At 48.2% G+C, this 14,848-nt stretch overlaps 1 protein-coding gene across 2 annotated transcripts in view; it reads right to left on the bottom strand.

The window, feature by feature from the left end:
• SLC44A2 (solute carrier family 44 member 2 (CTL2 blood group)) overlaps window positions 1-12,919 on the bottom strand; it is a 31,832-nt gene extending 18,913 nt beyond the window's left edge. For both annotated transcript variants that reach the window (XM_061150309.1, XM_061150308.1), the window contains exon 1: window positions 12,797-12,919. In XM_061150309.1, coding sequence (XP_061006292.1) covers window positions 12,797-12,827 — 31 coding nt within the window. In that variant the 5' untranslated portion in view covers window positions 12,828-12,919. The remainder of the gene's footprint in view (window positions 1-12,796) is intronic.
• Window positions 12,920-14,848: the final 1,929 nt, after the last annotated feature.

Genomic DNA, 14,848 nt, shown 5'->3' with positions numbered 1-14,848 from the left:
TCCAGATGCATACATTTAAAAAAATTAATTTGCACTAATTTTACACATAGAATTGAATACATGATAAATATCCAGTGGGCAGGGAAAGGATGAATCAGTCAGTTGCCTTGACTAGGCGTTAGGGAGAAAATAAATTCCACTCCCACCACACAGCAAAACAAATTCCACATAGATTAATCATGCATACAAATATATAAAACTCAAAACTTCAACAAGTGTGATGGGAAGATGAAAGAGCATATTTCTACCATCTGAGAGCAGGTGAAACTGGTAAGGTGGGTGGGGGAGAGAGAAAGCAGCACTGGAGCTTTCTCATGTCAGCCAAATGGCAGCCTGATCAGCAGAGTGGAAACAGTCAGATAAGAACAGCTGGTACTGGGACTTCCCTGGCAGTCCAGTAGCTAAGATTGCATACTTCCACTGCAGGGGGCACAGGTTCAATTCCTGGTCAGGGAACTAATATCCCACAAGCCACCTGGTGCAGCCAAAAAAAAAAAAAAAATATATATATATATATATATATATGACTTCCCTGGTGGTCCAGTGGCTAAGAATCTGCCTTGCAATGCAAAGGATGTGGGTTCCATCCCTGGTCAGGGAACTAAGATCCCACATGATGTACAGCAACTAAGTCAGAGAGCCACAACCAGAGAGTCCATGAGTTACAAGGAATATATCCAGCATGATACAAAGAAGATCCTGCATGCTGCAACTAAGACCTGAAGCAACATATATATATGTTGCTGTTTAGTTTCTCAGTCATGTCTGACTGTCTGTGGCCCCATGGACGGTAGCCTGCCAGGTTCCTCTGTCCATAAAATTTTCCAAGCAAAAATACTAGATCAGGTTGCCATTTCCTACTCCATGGGATCTTCCTGACTTAGGGATGGAACCCACATTTCTTGCATCTCTTTCATTGACAGGTTGATTCTTTACCACTAGTGCCACCCATATATATATATATATAAAACCCACTTTATGCGGGGGAAGCAAGTGGTCAGTTCCTACTCCAGTTTTGAGGGGCGAGTGGGAGCCACTGAGGGTGTTTGAGCAGGAGCATTATGAGGCCAAGCTAGGGAGGGGAAGATGCACAGGTGGGCAAGTCTCAGCTCTCAGGGAAATCGGTAGCCATGGATGGGACAGGTGGGCTATGGCCTTGCAGTGTCAACTTGAATTATCCTTCCATAAGATGGAATTAAAGATGCAGAGAGAGGCACCTGGTTTGGCCTTGGCTCAGGGCCTTGCCTTGTGGGCAGCTCAGGAAATAAAAGAGGGAACATGGGTACAGTGGGGCTTCCGCAATAGCTCAGCAGTAAAGAAGCCACCTACAAGGCAGGAAATGGAGGAGACATGGGTTCAGTCCTTGAATCAGGAAGATCCTCTGGAGAAGGAAATGGCAACACACTCCAGTATTCTCGCCTGAAAAATTCCATGGACAGAGGAGCCTGGTGGGCCACAGACCACGAGGTCACAAAGAGTCAGACATAACTAAGCGACTGAGCACGCACAATTGGTATTGTCGTCTGATCTGTTCCATTAGCTCTTGTTTTAACATTAGCCAAGTGGGGTGGAGGGAGGGGCAAGGCGAATACTAATGGTTTGATAATTGAGCCTGATTCAAACACTGCAGGACAGAAACTTGCTGAATCTTTGCAAGGATGATGCAAGATAATAAGAACAGTAGAACGCCCCAGTGCCTCCATATTACTGTGTGCCAGGCAGTCTTCTAAAATGTTACACAGTTTACCTCGGTTCACCCTTATAGCAATTCTGTGAGGTTGATTCCATCACTACTCCCATTTGACAGATGCAGAAACTGAGGCCCAGAGAAAAACAACATGTCAGTGGCCACAAAAACGATGAGCAACAGAGCTGGGCCACCCAGCTACTGAGTTAGTGTTTCCTTTGGATGCTGTAAGCAATTACCACCAACTTGGTGGCTCAAGACACAAATTTATGGGACTTTCCTGGTGGTCTATTGGTTAAGACTTCACCTTCCAGAGCAGCGAGTGCAGGTTTGATCCCTGGTTGGGGAGCTAGGACCCGGCAGGCTTCACAGCCAAAAAAACCAAAACATAAAACAGAAGCAATATTGTAACAAATTTAATAAAGACTTTAAAAATGATCCACATTTTTTGGATCATTTGTTTGTTTCTTCATTATGTGGATCATTTGGATCATTTGTTTGATTTGTTTTGGAAACAAAACACACACAAATTTATTATCACAGTTCTAGAGATCAGATGTTCAAAGTGCATCTCACTAAGCTAAAATCAGGGTGTTGGCCAGGCTATGTTCCTTCTGCAGTTTCTCAGAATCTGTTTCCTCACCTCTTTCCAGCTTTTTGGCTCATGTCCTCCTCCTCCATCCTCAAAGCCAGCATTCCCATCAAGCCTACATCTATTTCCATTGCTGCAGCTCCTCCCCTGACTCCCCTGCCTCCATCTTTTCTTTATGAGGACTGTTGTCCTTGGGCCCATTTGGATAACTGAGAATAATCTCCCCATCTCAAGATCCTAAACTTAATCCCATCCGCAAAGTCCCTTTTGCTGTGAAAGGTAACACATTCATGTTGTTTAGTTGCTCAGTCATGTCAGATTCTTTGTGACCCTACGTACTGTAGCCTGCCCAGACTGCTCTGGGCATGGGATTCTTCAGGTTGCCATTCCCTTCTCAAGGGGGTTCCTCCCTGGCCCAGAGATCAAACCCGAGTCTCCTGCATTGGCAAGCAGATTCTTTACCACTGAGCCACCAGGCAAGCCCACAGGGTTCCAGGAATCAGAACATGGACATCTTTGTATGTGTGCTAGGTTGCTTCAGACATGTCCAACCCTTTGTGACCCCATGGACTATAGCCCACCAGACTCCACTGTTCATGGGATCTTCCAGGCAAGAATACTAGAGAGGGTTGTCATTTCATTTTTTCAGGGGATCTTCCCCACCTGGGGATCTTCCCAACCTAGGGATCTTGTCGATTCAGGGTTCTGGCATTGGTGGGCAGGTTCTTTACCACTAGCGCCACCTAGGAAGCCCATGGACATCTTCGGGGTGGGGGGGAGCTATTATTCTGTCTACTATGGCATCTTAACCATTTTTTTTCACACTTTATTTTATTTTTTTTCACACTTTAAAAAGAATAATATTTACTATCTTTTTGTCACACCATGCTGCATGCGGGATCTGCATTCCCCAACCAGCGATGGAACCCAAGCCCCCTGTAGTGGAAGCGTGGAGTCTTGACCACTGGACTGCCAGGGAAGTCCTCATGTCTTAACCATTTAGGGCAGGAGTTGTCAAACCATCCGTCCCTCATTGGGCAAATCAGTTCACCATGTTTTCATATGGTTCAGGGCTAAGAATGGTCTTTTTGTTTTCAAGTGGCTGACAAACATCACAAGGAGACTACTTTGTCACATTAAATTTGAATATCAGCAGATTTTCCTGGTGGTACGGTAGAGAAGAATCCATCTGCCAATGCAGGGGACACAAGTGCAATCTCTGGTCAGGGAAGATCTCACATGCCTCAGAGCACCTAAGCCTGAGCTCCACAACTACTGAGCCTGTGCTCTAGAGTCTGGGAGCCACAACTGCTGAAGGCCCCCAGCTCTAAAGCCCTGACTCCGAAACAAGAGGAGCTATCACAATGAGAAGCCCAAACACCACACAGAAGAGTAGACCCCAGTGGCCACAATTAGAGAAAGCCCGAGGGCAGCTACAAAGACTCAGCACAACCAAAAGTAAAGAAAGAAAGAAAATTTTTAAAAATTAAAATGTCACCAACTACAAATCAAGTTTGCTTGGCACACGGCCATTCTCTTTCATTTTCATATGGCCAGTGGCTGCTTGCTTTCATGTTGTCTGCTATCTATGGCAGACTAGAGTAGCAGTCATAGACTGTATGTGAAAACATTCACTCTCTGGACCTTTACAGAAGTTCACTGCCCCCTGAACTCTAGGCCCAACATGTGTTGTGTGTGCTCTGCTTCTAATGGTAGACAGTGGTAAAGGCACGTCATTCATTCCCCGGCAATACAGGTGGGGAAATTGACAAGCCCTTTCCCTTTGCAGTCTGCTGTTTTCCTGTGTAGAGAATGGGGCTCATACTTGCATTTGCTGGTAGGTGTGGCCAGGGCATGATGGTCAAAAAGCACTTAGCAGGGGCTTCCCTGGTGGCTCAGTGGTAAAGAATCTACCTGCCAATGCAGGAGATATGGGTTCAATCTCTGATCCAGGAGGATCCCACATGTTGCAGAGCAACTAAACCCGTGCACCACAGCTACTGAAGTCCTCCTGCCTACAGGTCTGTGTTCTGCAGCAAGAAAAGTCACTGCAAAAGAAGTCGCAGCACCACAGCACAGTGGCCCCCGCTCACCGCAACTAGAGAAGGCCCACTCAGCAATGAGGACCCAGGACAGCCAAAAATAACTTTAAAAATTCATATTAAAAAAAAGAAAAGAAATGCTAACTAGGGACTTGCCTGGTGGCCCAGTGGTTAAGATTCTGAGCTTCCACTGCAGGGGGGCACAGATTCGATCTCTGGTCAGGGAACTAAGATCCCACATGCCACATGGCCCCAAAAAAGTTGCTAACCAGGAACGTGGTACTATTTGACAGAGGGGGCAAACAGAGGCCATGTGCTCAGACTGCATAGCTGATGAGGAACGGGACTCGGAATCAAACCAAGGCTCCTCTGGCTCCAACCCAGGCCTTTTGGGGGCAGGTACTGGGAGAGGCAGAGCTAAAAATGCGACTGTGGTGGGGGAGAAGGCATGGGAAAGTCAAACCGTTAGATCAGGCTCCGGGAGGAGAAGCGGCTGTTGGGTCCCTCCCTTGCTGGGCTTAAGGGCCAACCCACCCAGTTCAGTGGGTGTAGGAGATAAGGGAACAGACTGCCCAGCCACAATTCTAGTGCCAGGACATCAAGTGCCACCCAGCCCTTGTAGCTTCTGGAGACAAGCCAAGTCCCCAAGGCCTCACCCACACAGCCAGGCCAGCCCTCCCCTGCCTTCCCAGAAACCTCCGCCTGGGTAATGGACATCCCAGCTGCCCAGACAAGTCCCCATGACAAATACTTCAAGACAGCAGCTGGGTAGGAAAACTAGAAGTGATTCTACTGACCACAATGCTAGGAGCAAAAGACTGAGCACCTACTGTGTGCTAGGCATCAAAACAGAAATTTCCTTCTAGGAACTCACTTTAATATTTTATTTATTTATTTTTAGCTATGCTGGGTCTTTGTTGCTGCACGGGCTTTTCTTTAGTTGCAGTGAGCGAGAGCTACTCTCTAGTTGATGTGCTATGGGCTTCTCATTGCAGTGGCTTCTCTGGTGGAGCACAAGCTTCACGATAGTTGTGGCTCCCGGGGACGAGAGCACAGGCTCAACAGTTGTGACACATGGGTTGAGTTGGTCCTCAGTACGTGGGGTCCTCCCGGATCAGGGATTGAACCTGTGTCTCCTGCATTGGCAGGTGAATTCTTTACCAGTGAGCCAGCAGCGAAGCCTTAGGAACTCATTTAATCCTTATGATGCAGGACTTCCCTGGTGGCTCATTGGTTGAGACTCTGTGCTTCCACTGCAGGGGTTGTGGGTTTGATCCCTGGTAGGGAAACTAGGATCCCACATGCCTTGTGGTCAAAAAAAAAAATTAAAAAAAAATCCTTATAGCAAGGCTCTGAGGGCATGTGCAATGCTGTTCTTAGTTGCTCAATTGTCTCTGTTTTGCGATCCCATGGACTGTAGCCGGTCAGGCTCCTCTGATCATGGGATTCTCCAGGCAAGACTACTGGAACAGTTTGCCGTGCCTTCCTCCAGGGGATCTTCCTGACCTGAGGGCATATTGTACAATGAAGCAGACACAATGATGCTTCCTGACTTGTCCAAGGGACACAGAGCCAGCAAGAACTGAAATTTTGAGCTCTGCTCCTGATACCATGCTCTTCTTTCTTTTCCTTTAAACCTTTTTCAATTTTCTTTTTCTTTTTGTCGCACCTTGAGGCTGGTGGGATCTTAGTTCCCTGACCAGGGAATGGAAACCAGGCCCTTGGCAATGAAAATGTGGAGTCCTAACTATTGAGCCTATGTGCTGTAACTACTGAAGCCTGTGCGCTTAGAGCCTGTGCTCCATTCACAACAATAGTACCAAGCAATTCCCTCAATTTTTATTTTATATTGGAGTATAGTTGATTTACAATGCTGTGTTATTTTTAGGTGTACAGAAGAGTGATTCAGTTGTACATATATGGCTTAGTCGGCTAAGTCATGTCTGACTCTTTGTGACCCCGTGGACTGTAGCCCGCCAGGCTCCTCTGTCCATGGGATTTCCCAGGCAAGAATACTGCAGTGGGCTGCCATTTCCTTCTCCAAGGGATCTTCCCAACCCAGGGACTGAACCTGAAAGACCTTGAAAGAAGGTCTTTTTGCATTGGCAGGTGGATTCTTTACCACTGAGCTACCAGGGAAGCCCTCAAGCTACGCCATGCAGCCAAAAACAACAGTAACAGCAGAAACAAACAGGGCTTCCCTGGCGGCTGGGTTCGATCCCTGATCCAGGAGGATCCCACATGTCACAGAGCAACTCAGCCTCAGAGCTGCAACTACCGAGCCTGTGCTTTACAGCCCAGAAACGGCAACTAGTGAGCCCGTATGCCACAACTACTCAAATCTGAGCCCTAGAGCCCGTGTTCTGCAACAAGAGAAGCCGTTGCAGTGAGAAGCCCCTGTCCTGCAACGACAGCAACTAGAGAAAAGCCCGCACAGCAACAAAGACCCAGCACAGCCAAAAATAAATAAATAAATACAAACAAATGGAAACAGAGGCCCAACTCCTCCCATGGTCCACAAAGCCCTATACACTCGGCCCACTCCCTCTCTTCCTTCATCTCTTCCTATGCTACCCTTTTACCTATTCACTCCAGCCACAGGCCCTCTTGATTGCTCCTTCTAGACACATGAGACCAGCCCCAGGGCCTTTGCATAAGCCTTGCCTATGGCCTGAGATGGCCTGAGAAATTCTACAGGGCTCCCTTTCTTATGCCTCTGGTGACCTCTGAAGAATGACCTGTTTCTATTTGAAATTTTAAACCCTGCCTCCAGGCCCAATAGATCACTGCCCTCCCTCCTTCCTGATAAACTTTTCTCCAGAGCCCTTCTCTGAATGGAGAATTTTCTCCATTGTCTTAGTATTGTATCTGCGGGTACCTTGACAAGGTCAGCTGGACAAAGGCTGGGTCTCCAGAGTCTAGGACAAAGCCTGGCCCGCGGTCCCTGCACAATAAATGTTTGCTGAAGGAAGTTTCGAACCTGTATGTTTATCAAGATTTAAAAAAAAAAAAACTTCAGGGAGCCTTTAGACTAAGAAAAATCACTCTTGGACTTCCCAGGTGGTACAGTGGATTAGAACCCGCCTCTCAATGCAGGAGACACAGGTTCGATCCCTGGTCCGGGAAGATCCCACATGCCTGACTACCGAGCCCACGTGCTGCAACTCCTGAAGCCTCTACACTACAGACTGAGCCCCGCAGCACGAGAAGCCGCCGCACTGAGAAGGCCATGCACCACCACGAAGAGTAGTGCCCATTTGCTACAACTCGAGAAAGCCAGTGTGCAGCGATAAAGACCCAGCACAATTTTTTTTTAAATAAATAAATCATTAAAAAAAAGGGAAAACCACTCTCCCTCTTATCCCTGGCCTAGAGCCATCACTTCCTCTCTAGGGGGGGCAGAGGGCAGTTCCTCTCACTGGCTTCCCTTCTGGACACTGTCCACAGGCCACATACCCAAGCAGATTTCTAGCTATATTTATCCCTTATTCTTCACTCCCCTTGCTTCCTTACACACCCCCTTTCCCCACTTTGCTGTTTCACAACCTAACATATTTAGACATTGTTACCCCATCAGCAAGGTTAGACCTACTTCATCTTACGAGGCAACATAGTAGCCCATCCTAGGAAGGGTGCCTTTTCTCATGAAACCAGCCTGAGGAGCTTTAAAAAGATACAGATGCCACACATACACACAGAAATAAACAGTCTAAGCTCTGGAAAGTCTTTCTGGCTGCCTTGCCTCCCGGGCAAGGACAGTGAGCTGAGAGCATATGAAGAGTTCTTTCACTTAGAAACCTAAAATATTCTGTGCGGTTAAGGGCTTATTTTTAATTTTCAGCCCTCCCCACCCCAGTAGAGAGAATACATTAATTTTGTTATATGAGTTTTAAATCCTATTTTAAAATAATCCTCCTTGGGAGTTTCCTGGCGGTCCAGTGGTTAGGACTTGGCATTTTCACTGCAGGGCCCTAGGTTCTATTCCCTGGTCAGGGAACTAAGATCCCGCAGGCCACCTGGTGTGGCCAAAATAATGAAAATTCTCCCACTGGGGACTGACTGGGAAGGGGCGGAGAGAACTTCCTTCTCAGGAAAGAAGGTTCTTCTTCTTTTTTTTTTTTTTTTTTTTGAAAGAAGGTTCTTATCAGAGATCTGCACATTTTTTCCTAAGGCAAGGTTTTAAAGATTTTAGTCTTTTTGGTTTGTATATCACCTCTCTAACATATTATTCTTCTTTGAAGAACCATTTCAAAATGTAAGAGCCATTCTTAGTCCTTGGGCTTCCCTTGTAGCTCAGTTGGTAAAGAATCTGCCAGCAAGGCAGGGTTTGCTTCCTGGGTTGGGAAGATACTTTGGAGGAGGAAATGGCAATCCACTCCAGTATTCTTTTATTATTTTTTAAATATTTATTTATTTGGTTGTGCTGGCTCTTAGTTGCAAGATCTTTGATCTTCATTGCGGCAGGCAGGATCTTTAGTTGGGGCTTATGAACTCTTAGTTGCAGCATGTGGGATCTAGTTCCCTGACCAGGGATTGAACACAGGCTTCCTAAACTGGGAACATGGAGTCTGAGCCTCTGGACCACCAGGAAGGTCACCACTCCAGTATTCTTGCCTGGAGAATCCCATGGCCAGAAGAGCCTGGCTGGCTATAGTCTATGGGGTTGCAAGCACTGGACACGACTTAGAGACTAAACCACCACCACTCTTAGTCCATTCGCTTTACAAAAACAGGTCACAGTCAACAATATAAATAACAATACTTAACACTACTGAGCTGAACCCTTAAAAATGGTTTTGATTGTAAATTTCATGCTATGTATTTTACTAAAAATTTTTTTAAAATTAATGATGATAAGCCTTCCTTGGGCATGAGGAGATTCTGGGAGATGATCATTTTTCACCTGATCTGGGCGCTGGTTACCTGTGAAGACTCCTGGAGCCTCATACATTTAGGATCTGTACCCTATTAGGTATGGATTTTCAACCTCAATGAAATTTTAGGGAGTGCCCTGATGTCCTAGTGGTTAGGATTCAGTGCTGACAGTACCACGGCCCGAGTTCAGTCCATGGTCCGGGAACTGAGATCCTGCAAGCTGTAGACATGGCCCAAATATAAATAAATAAAAATAAAATTTCTAAAAAAAATAAATAAATAAATAAATAAAATTTCATCTTAAAAAAAAAAAGTTTAAAATAGTCCCCTTGATTTGTTCAATATAAGGGGTCCACCCAGAAATACACAACTTGTTGCCACCATCAACAACAATTAAGCAGGATTTCTAGGAACACAATGTAGAACAGGAACACAATGTAAAACACCTTTCATTCAACAAATATTTGTTGAGCACCTAGTAGGTGCTATGTGCCAGACACCGTGGATACTTTCAAATCAAACAGACATGTCTTCCTGACTCATGAAGCTAGCTGACATTTCTGTAAAAGGGGATTAAAAAAAACACTAATTAAAGAATTTGTATATAACTGCATGTGAAGTCCTAAGCCTAGACTCTGTCTGGAAGAAAACACAAGATTTTGTAACACGGATGCATGAAGGAAGTGTGATATGGGGGGAATGGAGAAGAGGAATATTTTTCTTAATAAAGCTTGCATCTTTTGTCTTTTGAACCATGTGAATGTATTATCACTTCCTCCAAAAAAGTTGTAATTAACAATAACCTCTCCCAACAATATTTTTAAAAGTTCAGATGCCAGAGCCCTGCTACTGGCTGAGTTGAACTGTCTAGCGAATGGGGCCTTGGAATCTGCTTTTAAAACAAATACTATGGGCAGCCTTCCTTGGCAGTCCAGTGGTCAAAATTCTGTGCTTCCAATGCAGGGGGCATAGGTTCAATCCTTGGTCAGTGAACTAAAATCCCACCTGCCTTGCGGCGTGGCCAAGCAAAACAAACAAACAAAAAAACAAGCCCTGTGACTTCTTTCTCAGTCCCGCACCCCCATCAGAGTCTATTGTTTTAGGTTCTAGAATATTTTTCCAGGCTGCTCATGCCAAGGGTGAGTTGGAAAGGATGGCAGTGAGCCTTGCTGACATCCGTCAGGGCCAGGAGCCATTTCCTGGCTTCCTCAGAGATGCTGCCTTCCTCTAGATATGATGTGTAATAGAGAGGAAGCTTTCTGTCCTGCCCAGTCTTATCCAAGTATATACCCTGACAAAGAGGGTTGCTTCCACATCAGCTCGTAGAAAAATCCATGTCCTCAGGATCACCGGTCCCAGAGGCCTCCTGAGTTTCTCCAGATAACCAGCCACTGTGAAAAGCGCTTTTCACCTGCCGGTACAGTCTGCCCAGCCCTACTGATGAAAATACCGAGTCTCAGAGAGGTCACCAACTCACCTACAGCCCCACAGCTTGTATGTATCAGAACCAACCAGGATTGGAGCCTCCGTCGGTCTGACATCACCCCCTAAATTCACAGTGACTGATAGGAAGACGTCAGAGTACAAGGGAAGTATAGGGGACCCGCTCTTTCCAAAGCACACTTTCCCAAGGGAAATAAATCTCCCTGTTTTCTGGCAGGGACTTTACAGGGCAGTGCGAGGACCCTAGATTTTTGGTTCTGATGAGAATGAACTACTTACAAACTAAGCAAGATATCCCCATCATCACCCCCACCCTTCGCAGCCACTTCAAGGAGTCAAACCCTGTGGCCCCTCTGGAGGAGGTGCAGGCCTGGCTGCAAGACCTGTCTCTCATTCTGAAGTCTCCATCTCATACTTTCCTGGACCTCATAGAGAGAAATCATGAAGCAACTGTGTGGTTAGTTTGCTGTTCCCTCTGCCTGGACCACACTTTGCTTAAATCTTCCCATGGCTGGCTCAATCTCCAGCCATTGGTCACCTAAAATAATCCCAGATGATTCTGCCCCCAATACACACAGACATACACACACACACACACAATATCCAGTTCATTGCCTCACAACGCATACAACAACCTAAAATTACTTATTTATTCAAGAATTTTTCCACTCTGTTCACTGCTGTATTCTGTGTCTAGACACTGCCTGAAAAAAGGATGCTCAATACATACTTGTCGATGGAATGTGCTTCTAATGCCCAGCACAAGGTCTGTTGGACACATAAGTCCCCTGTCTCCAGTGTGGTCCTGGCAGGTCTATGGCTGGTTCCCTTTGGCCAAATACCGAGTGAATCACATTATTGTCCTCTCTGTCCCCAGGCTCGCCTCCCAGAGACCAAAGATACCAAAGGTGCTGCCCACAGACAGGCAGGACCCCAGGTGGAGAATTCCAGATCAGAAAATGCCAGCCACACCCAAGGGACACACAGCACTGGGCAGCCATGGGGTCTGGGGCTTGGGCCAAAACCAAGAGTGAGGGGGCCCCTCAGGAGGTCGGGGCTGCCAGCTTCAAGCAGGGGAGGGAGGGGCTGGGCAGCTGCCAGGCTCTCGGCTGGGCTGGGCAGGGACAGCCTCCTCTATCTGTCTGTCTTTGCAGCCTCTGGAGGCCACAGTCCCTGAGGGGAGGGAGGCACAGCTCTACTCCGCTTGTTTTTCTTGATTATTTTTGAGTGGTTTCCGGCCCCCTCCCCAAGGCCCTTGGGTCTCACAGTTTCCAGGAAGTTTCAGTCACACGAGAGGTGGCAGGGCCCCTTTACCCCAGGGCAGTGCCACGTGGGGCGTGTGACCAGCTGGGCCCTGGGGACCCAAAAATGGAGAAGAGAAAAGAGAAACTGAGGACTACCCACCCCTCCGTGGGAAACCGGGGAAGGGAAGCACTACAGGGCGTGGGTGGGGAGGAAGCCTCATCATTACCCCATCCCACGGACCCAGAGGCTAAGGCCGCTCTCAGAGGTTGACGGGAGCGGGTACCTGTCTCGGGGACCCCCTCCAAAGGCAAGCAATCCCCCCGGCCGCTGGCACAGGGTGGGGAAAGTTTCTCAATTGTTTCCTGCTTCCTTCCTGCCCCTTCGCCGGTGGCGCCCCTGTTTCCGCCCTTCCCAGACGGCGGGCGAGACCCGATGTGTTCCCATCCCAGGATTGGGTCCGCCGAGCCCTGCCTCAGTTTCCCCATCTGACCGAAAGCCCAAGACGGCTACTCCTAAGGGCGTATGAGCCGGAGGAAGAAGTGGAGGAAGGGAATTGGAAGAGGAGGAGGCCTCTGGGGGGAGGCTGGGGGCCTGGTCATTTTCTGAGCCCCGATCGCCGTGCCTCCCCTCCCCCGCCCTGCATCCGAGCCGCCCAGATAACGGGACCTCCCCGGACGGAGCATGCGCCATGCCTCCCAGCCGATCACCCGGAGGGGTAGCAGGGGCTCCCGAGAGGGGACGCGGGGCGACCAGGCGGGAGCAGGGGGTGTGGGCTCGGCGCAGAGCTGGATGCAAGGCCGGCAAGCAGGAGGAGGCCCTTAGCTGCAGCGCGGGTGTTTAAGATCTCGGATGTCCCTTTCCCAAGGCCCCCCAACTCATCTGAAGCGGACGCGGGCCAGAGGCAACTCCTACCATAGGATCCGTCCTTCCGCTCGTCCACCATGGCCGCGACGGGCGGGGAGGGGTGTCCGGGCCAGCGCGACCCCAGCCCGGCCCGGCGGGAGGCTCCGCGGGCTGCAGCTCCCCGCCCCGGGCCCGGCCCCGCCCCTCCCGTCGGTCAGCCCCTCTCACTCCCACCAATGGGAGCACCGAGCGGGAGGGGGCGGGACCCGGGGCGGGGCGGGGGCGGGATCGAGAAGGGGTGGGGCCCCAACCTTTGTTTTCCATCTGGGATCCTGCGAGACCCTCTTGGTCCCTTTAGTGGGCCAGGGGTAGACGTCATTCATGCAATCACCTATCCAACCATTCAGTCGCCAAATAGATACCGAGCATCAGCTGTGTGCCAGTGAACAGACGAAAAGATGCATGTTTTTCATCCATCAGATTGGCAAGAACTTTAGAGTTTGATAACATCAAGTGAATAGTCAAAGCTATGCTTTTTCCAGTAGTCATGTATGGATGTGAGAGTTGGACCATCAAGAAGGCCGAGAGCCAAAGAATTGATGCTTTTGAACTGTGGTGTTGGAGAAGACTCTTGAGAGTCCCTTGGACTGCAAGGAGATCCAACCAGTCCATCCTAAAGGAAATCAACACTGACTATTCATCGGAAGGACTGACGCTGAAGCTGAAGCTCCAATACTTTGGCCACCTGATGCGAAGAGCCGACTCGTTGGAAAAGACCCTGATGCTGGGAAAGATTGAGGGCAGGAGGAGAAGAGGACAAGATGGTTGGAAAGCATCTCACGGACTCAATGGACATGAGTTTGAGCAAGCTCCCAGGGATCGTGAAGGACAGGGAAGCCTGGCATCCATGGGGTTGAAAAGAGTCGGACATGGCTGAGAGACAACATCAAGGGAGGTGATCTGATGCTGTGGGTCTGAATGTTCCCTAGCAAAAAGATTAAATCCCGACTGTGCTCACCCTGTACAATTCCTCTCTGTCACTGACCCTAGACAAACCATAGAATGTATGTGCACAGGCAGTTAGTGCCAGAAGGTATCACCTGCAGCTTTGAAAGTTCTTGTATAAAATGGGGGAGAATGTGTATGTCCACCAGTAGAGCAGAGCATGCAACCCCATGGTGCACTCACAGAAGTGGACAGCATTAAACGGATAAAAACAATGCAGTTGGGCTTCCCTGGTGGCTCAAGTGGTTAAGAATCCACCTTGCAATGCAAGGGACACCCAGTTCAATCCCTGGTCCTGGAAGGTCCCACATGTTGTGGAGCAGCTAATCCCTGCACAGCTACTGAGCCAGTGCTCTAGAGCCCTGGAACCACAACTATACTGAGCCCACACGCTGCAATTGCTGAAGCCTGAGCATCTAGAGCCCATGCTCTGCAACAAGAGAATCCACCTCATGTGAAGCCTGTGTGGGGCAACTAGAGAAAGGCTGCATGCAGCAGCGACGAACCAGCACAGTCAAAAATAAATAAACAGATCTAAAAAAGGAAAAAAAGCAGCAAAAAAAAAAAAAAAAAAGGGAAGAGGTCATCAGGGAAATGCAAATTAAAACTTGATAGTACACAACTACACACCCACCAGAATAGCTAAAACTCAAAAGACAGACGGTAGGTACCAAGTGTTGGTGAGTATCTGAAGCAAATGGTGGCTCTCCTACACTACTGGTGGGGGCGTAAAATGGCACAACCACTTGGGAAGAGACCTGGTGGTTTCTTCTAAATGAGCACCTACAGTGTGATTCACACATTCTACTCCTAAGTATTTACCCAAGAAAAATAAAACTGAAACCACTAACAAAAGAAAGACTAGACCTGCAAAACTGTGTATGCAAATGTTCACCGCAGCTCTGTAACAGCTTTATTCACAACGGCCCCTAGCTTAAAGCAACCCAATGGTCCATACCACAGAAGACTCCTCAGCAAGACAAAGGAATGAATTATTATTGGAAAGTGCAACAGCAAGAATGAATTTTTTAAAAAGGGCAGGGGAGAGGGGCTTTCCTGGTGGTTCAGTGGTAAAGAATTTGCCTGCCAACACAAGAGACACAGGTTCAATCTCTG

This window comes from Dama dama, chromosome 9 (genome assembly GCF_033118175.1).
Source record: "Dama dama isolate Ldn47 chromosome 9, ASM3311817v1, whole genome shotgun sequence".
Classification (NCBI taxonomy): domain Eukaryota; kingdom Metazoa; phylum Chordata; class Mammalia; order Artiodactyla; family Cervidae; genus Dama; species Dama dama.
This window is presented reverse-complemented; position numbering and strand designations above follow the sequence as displayed.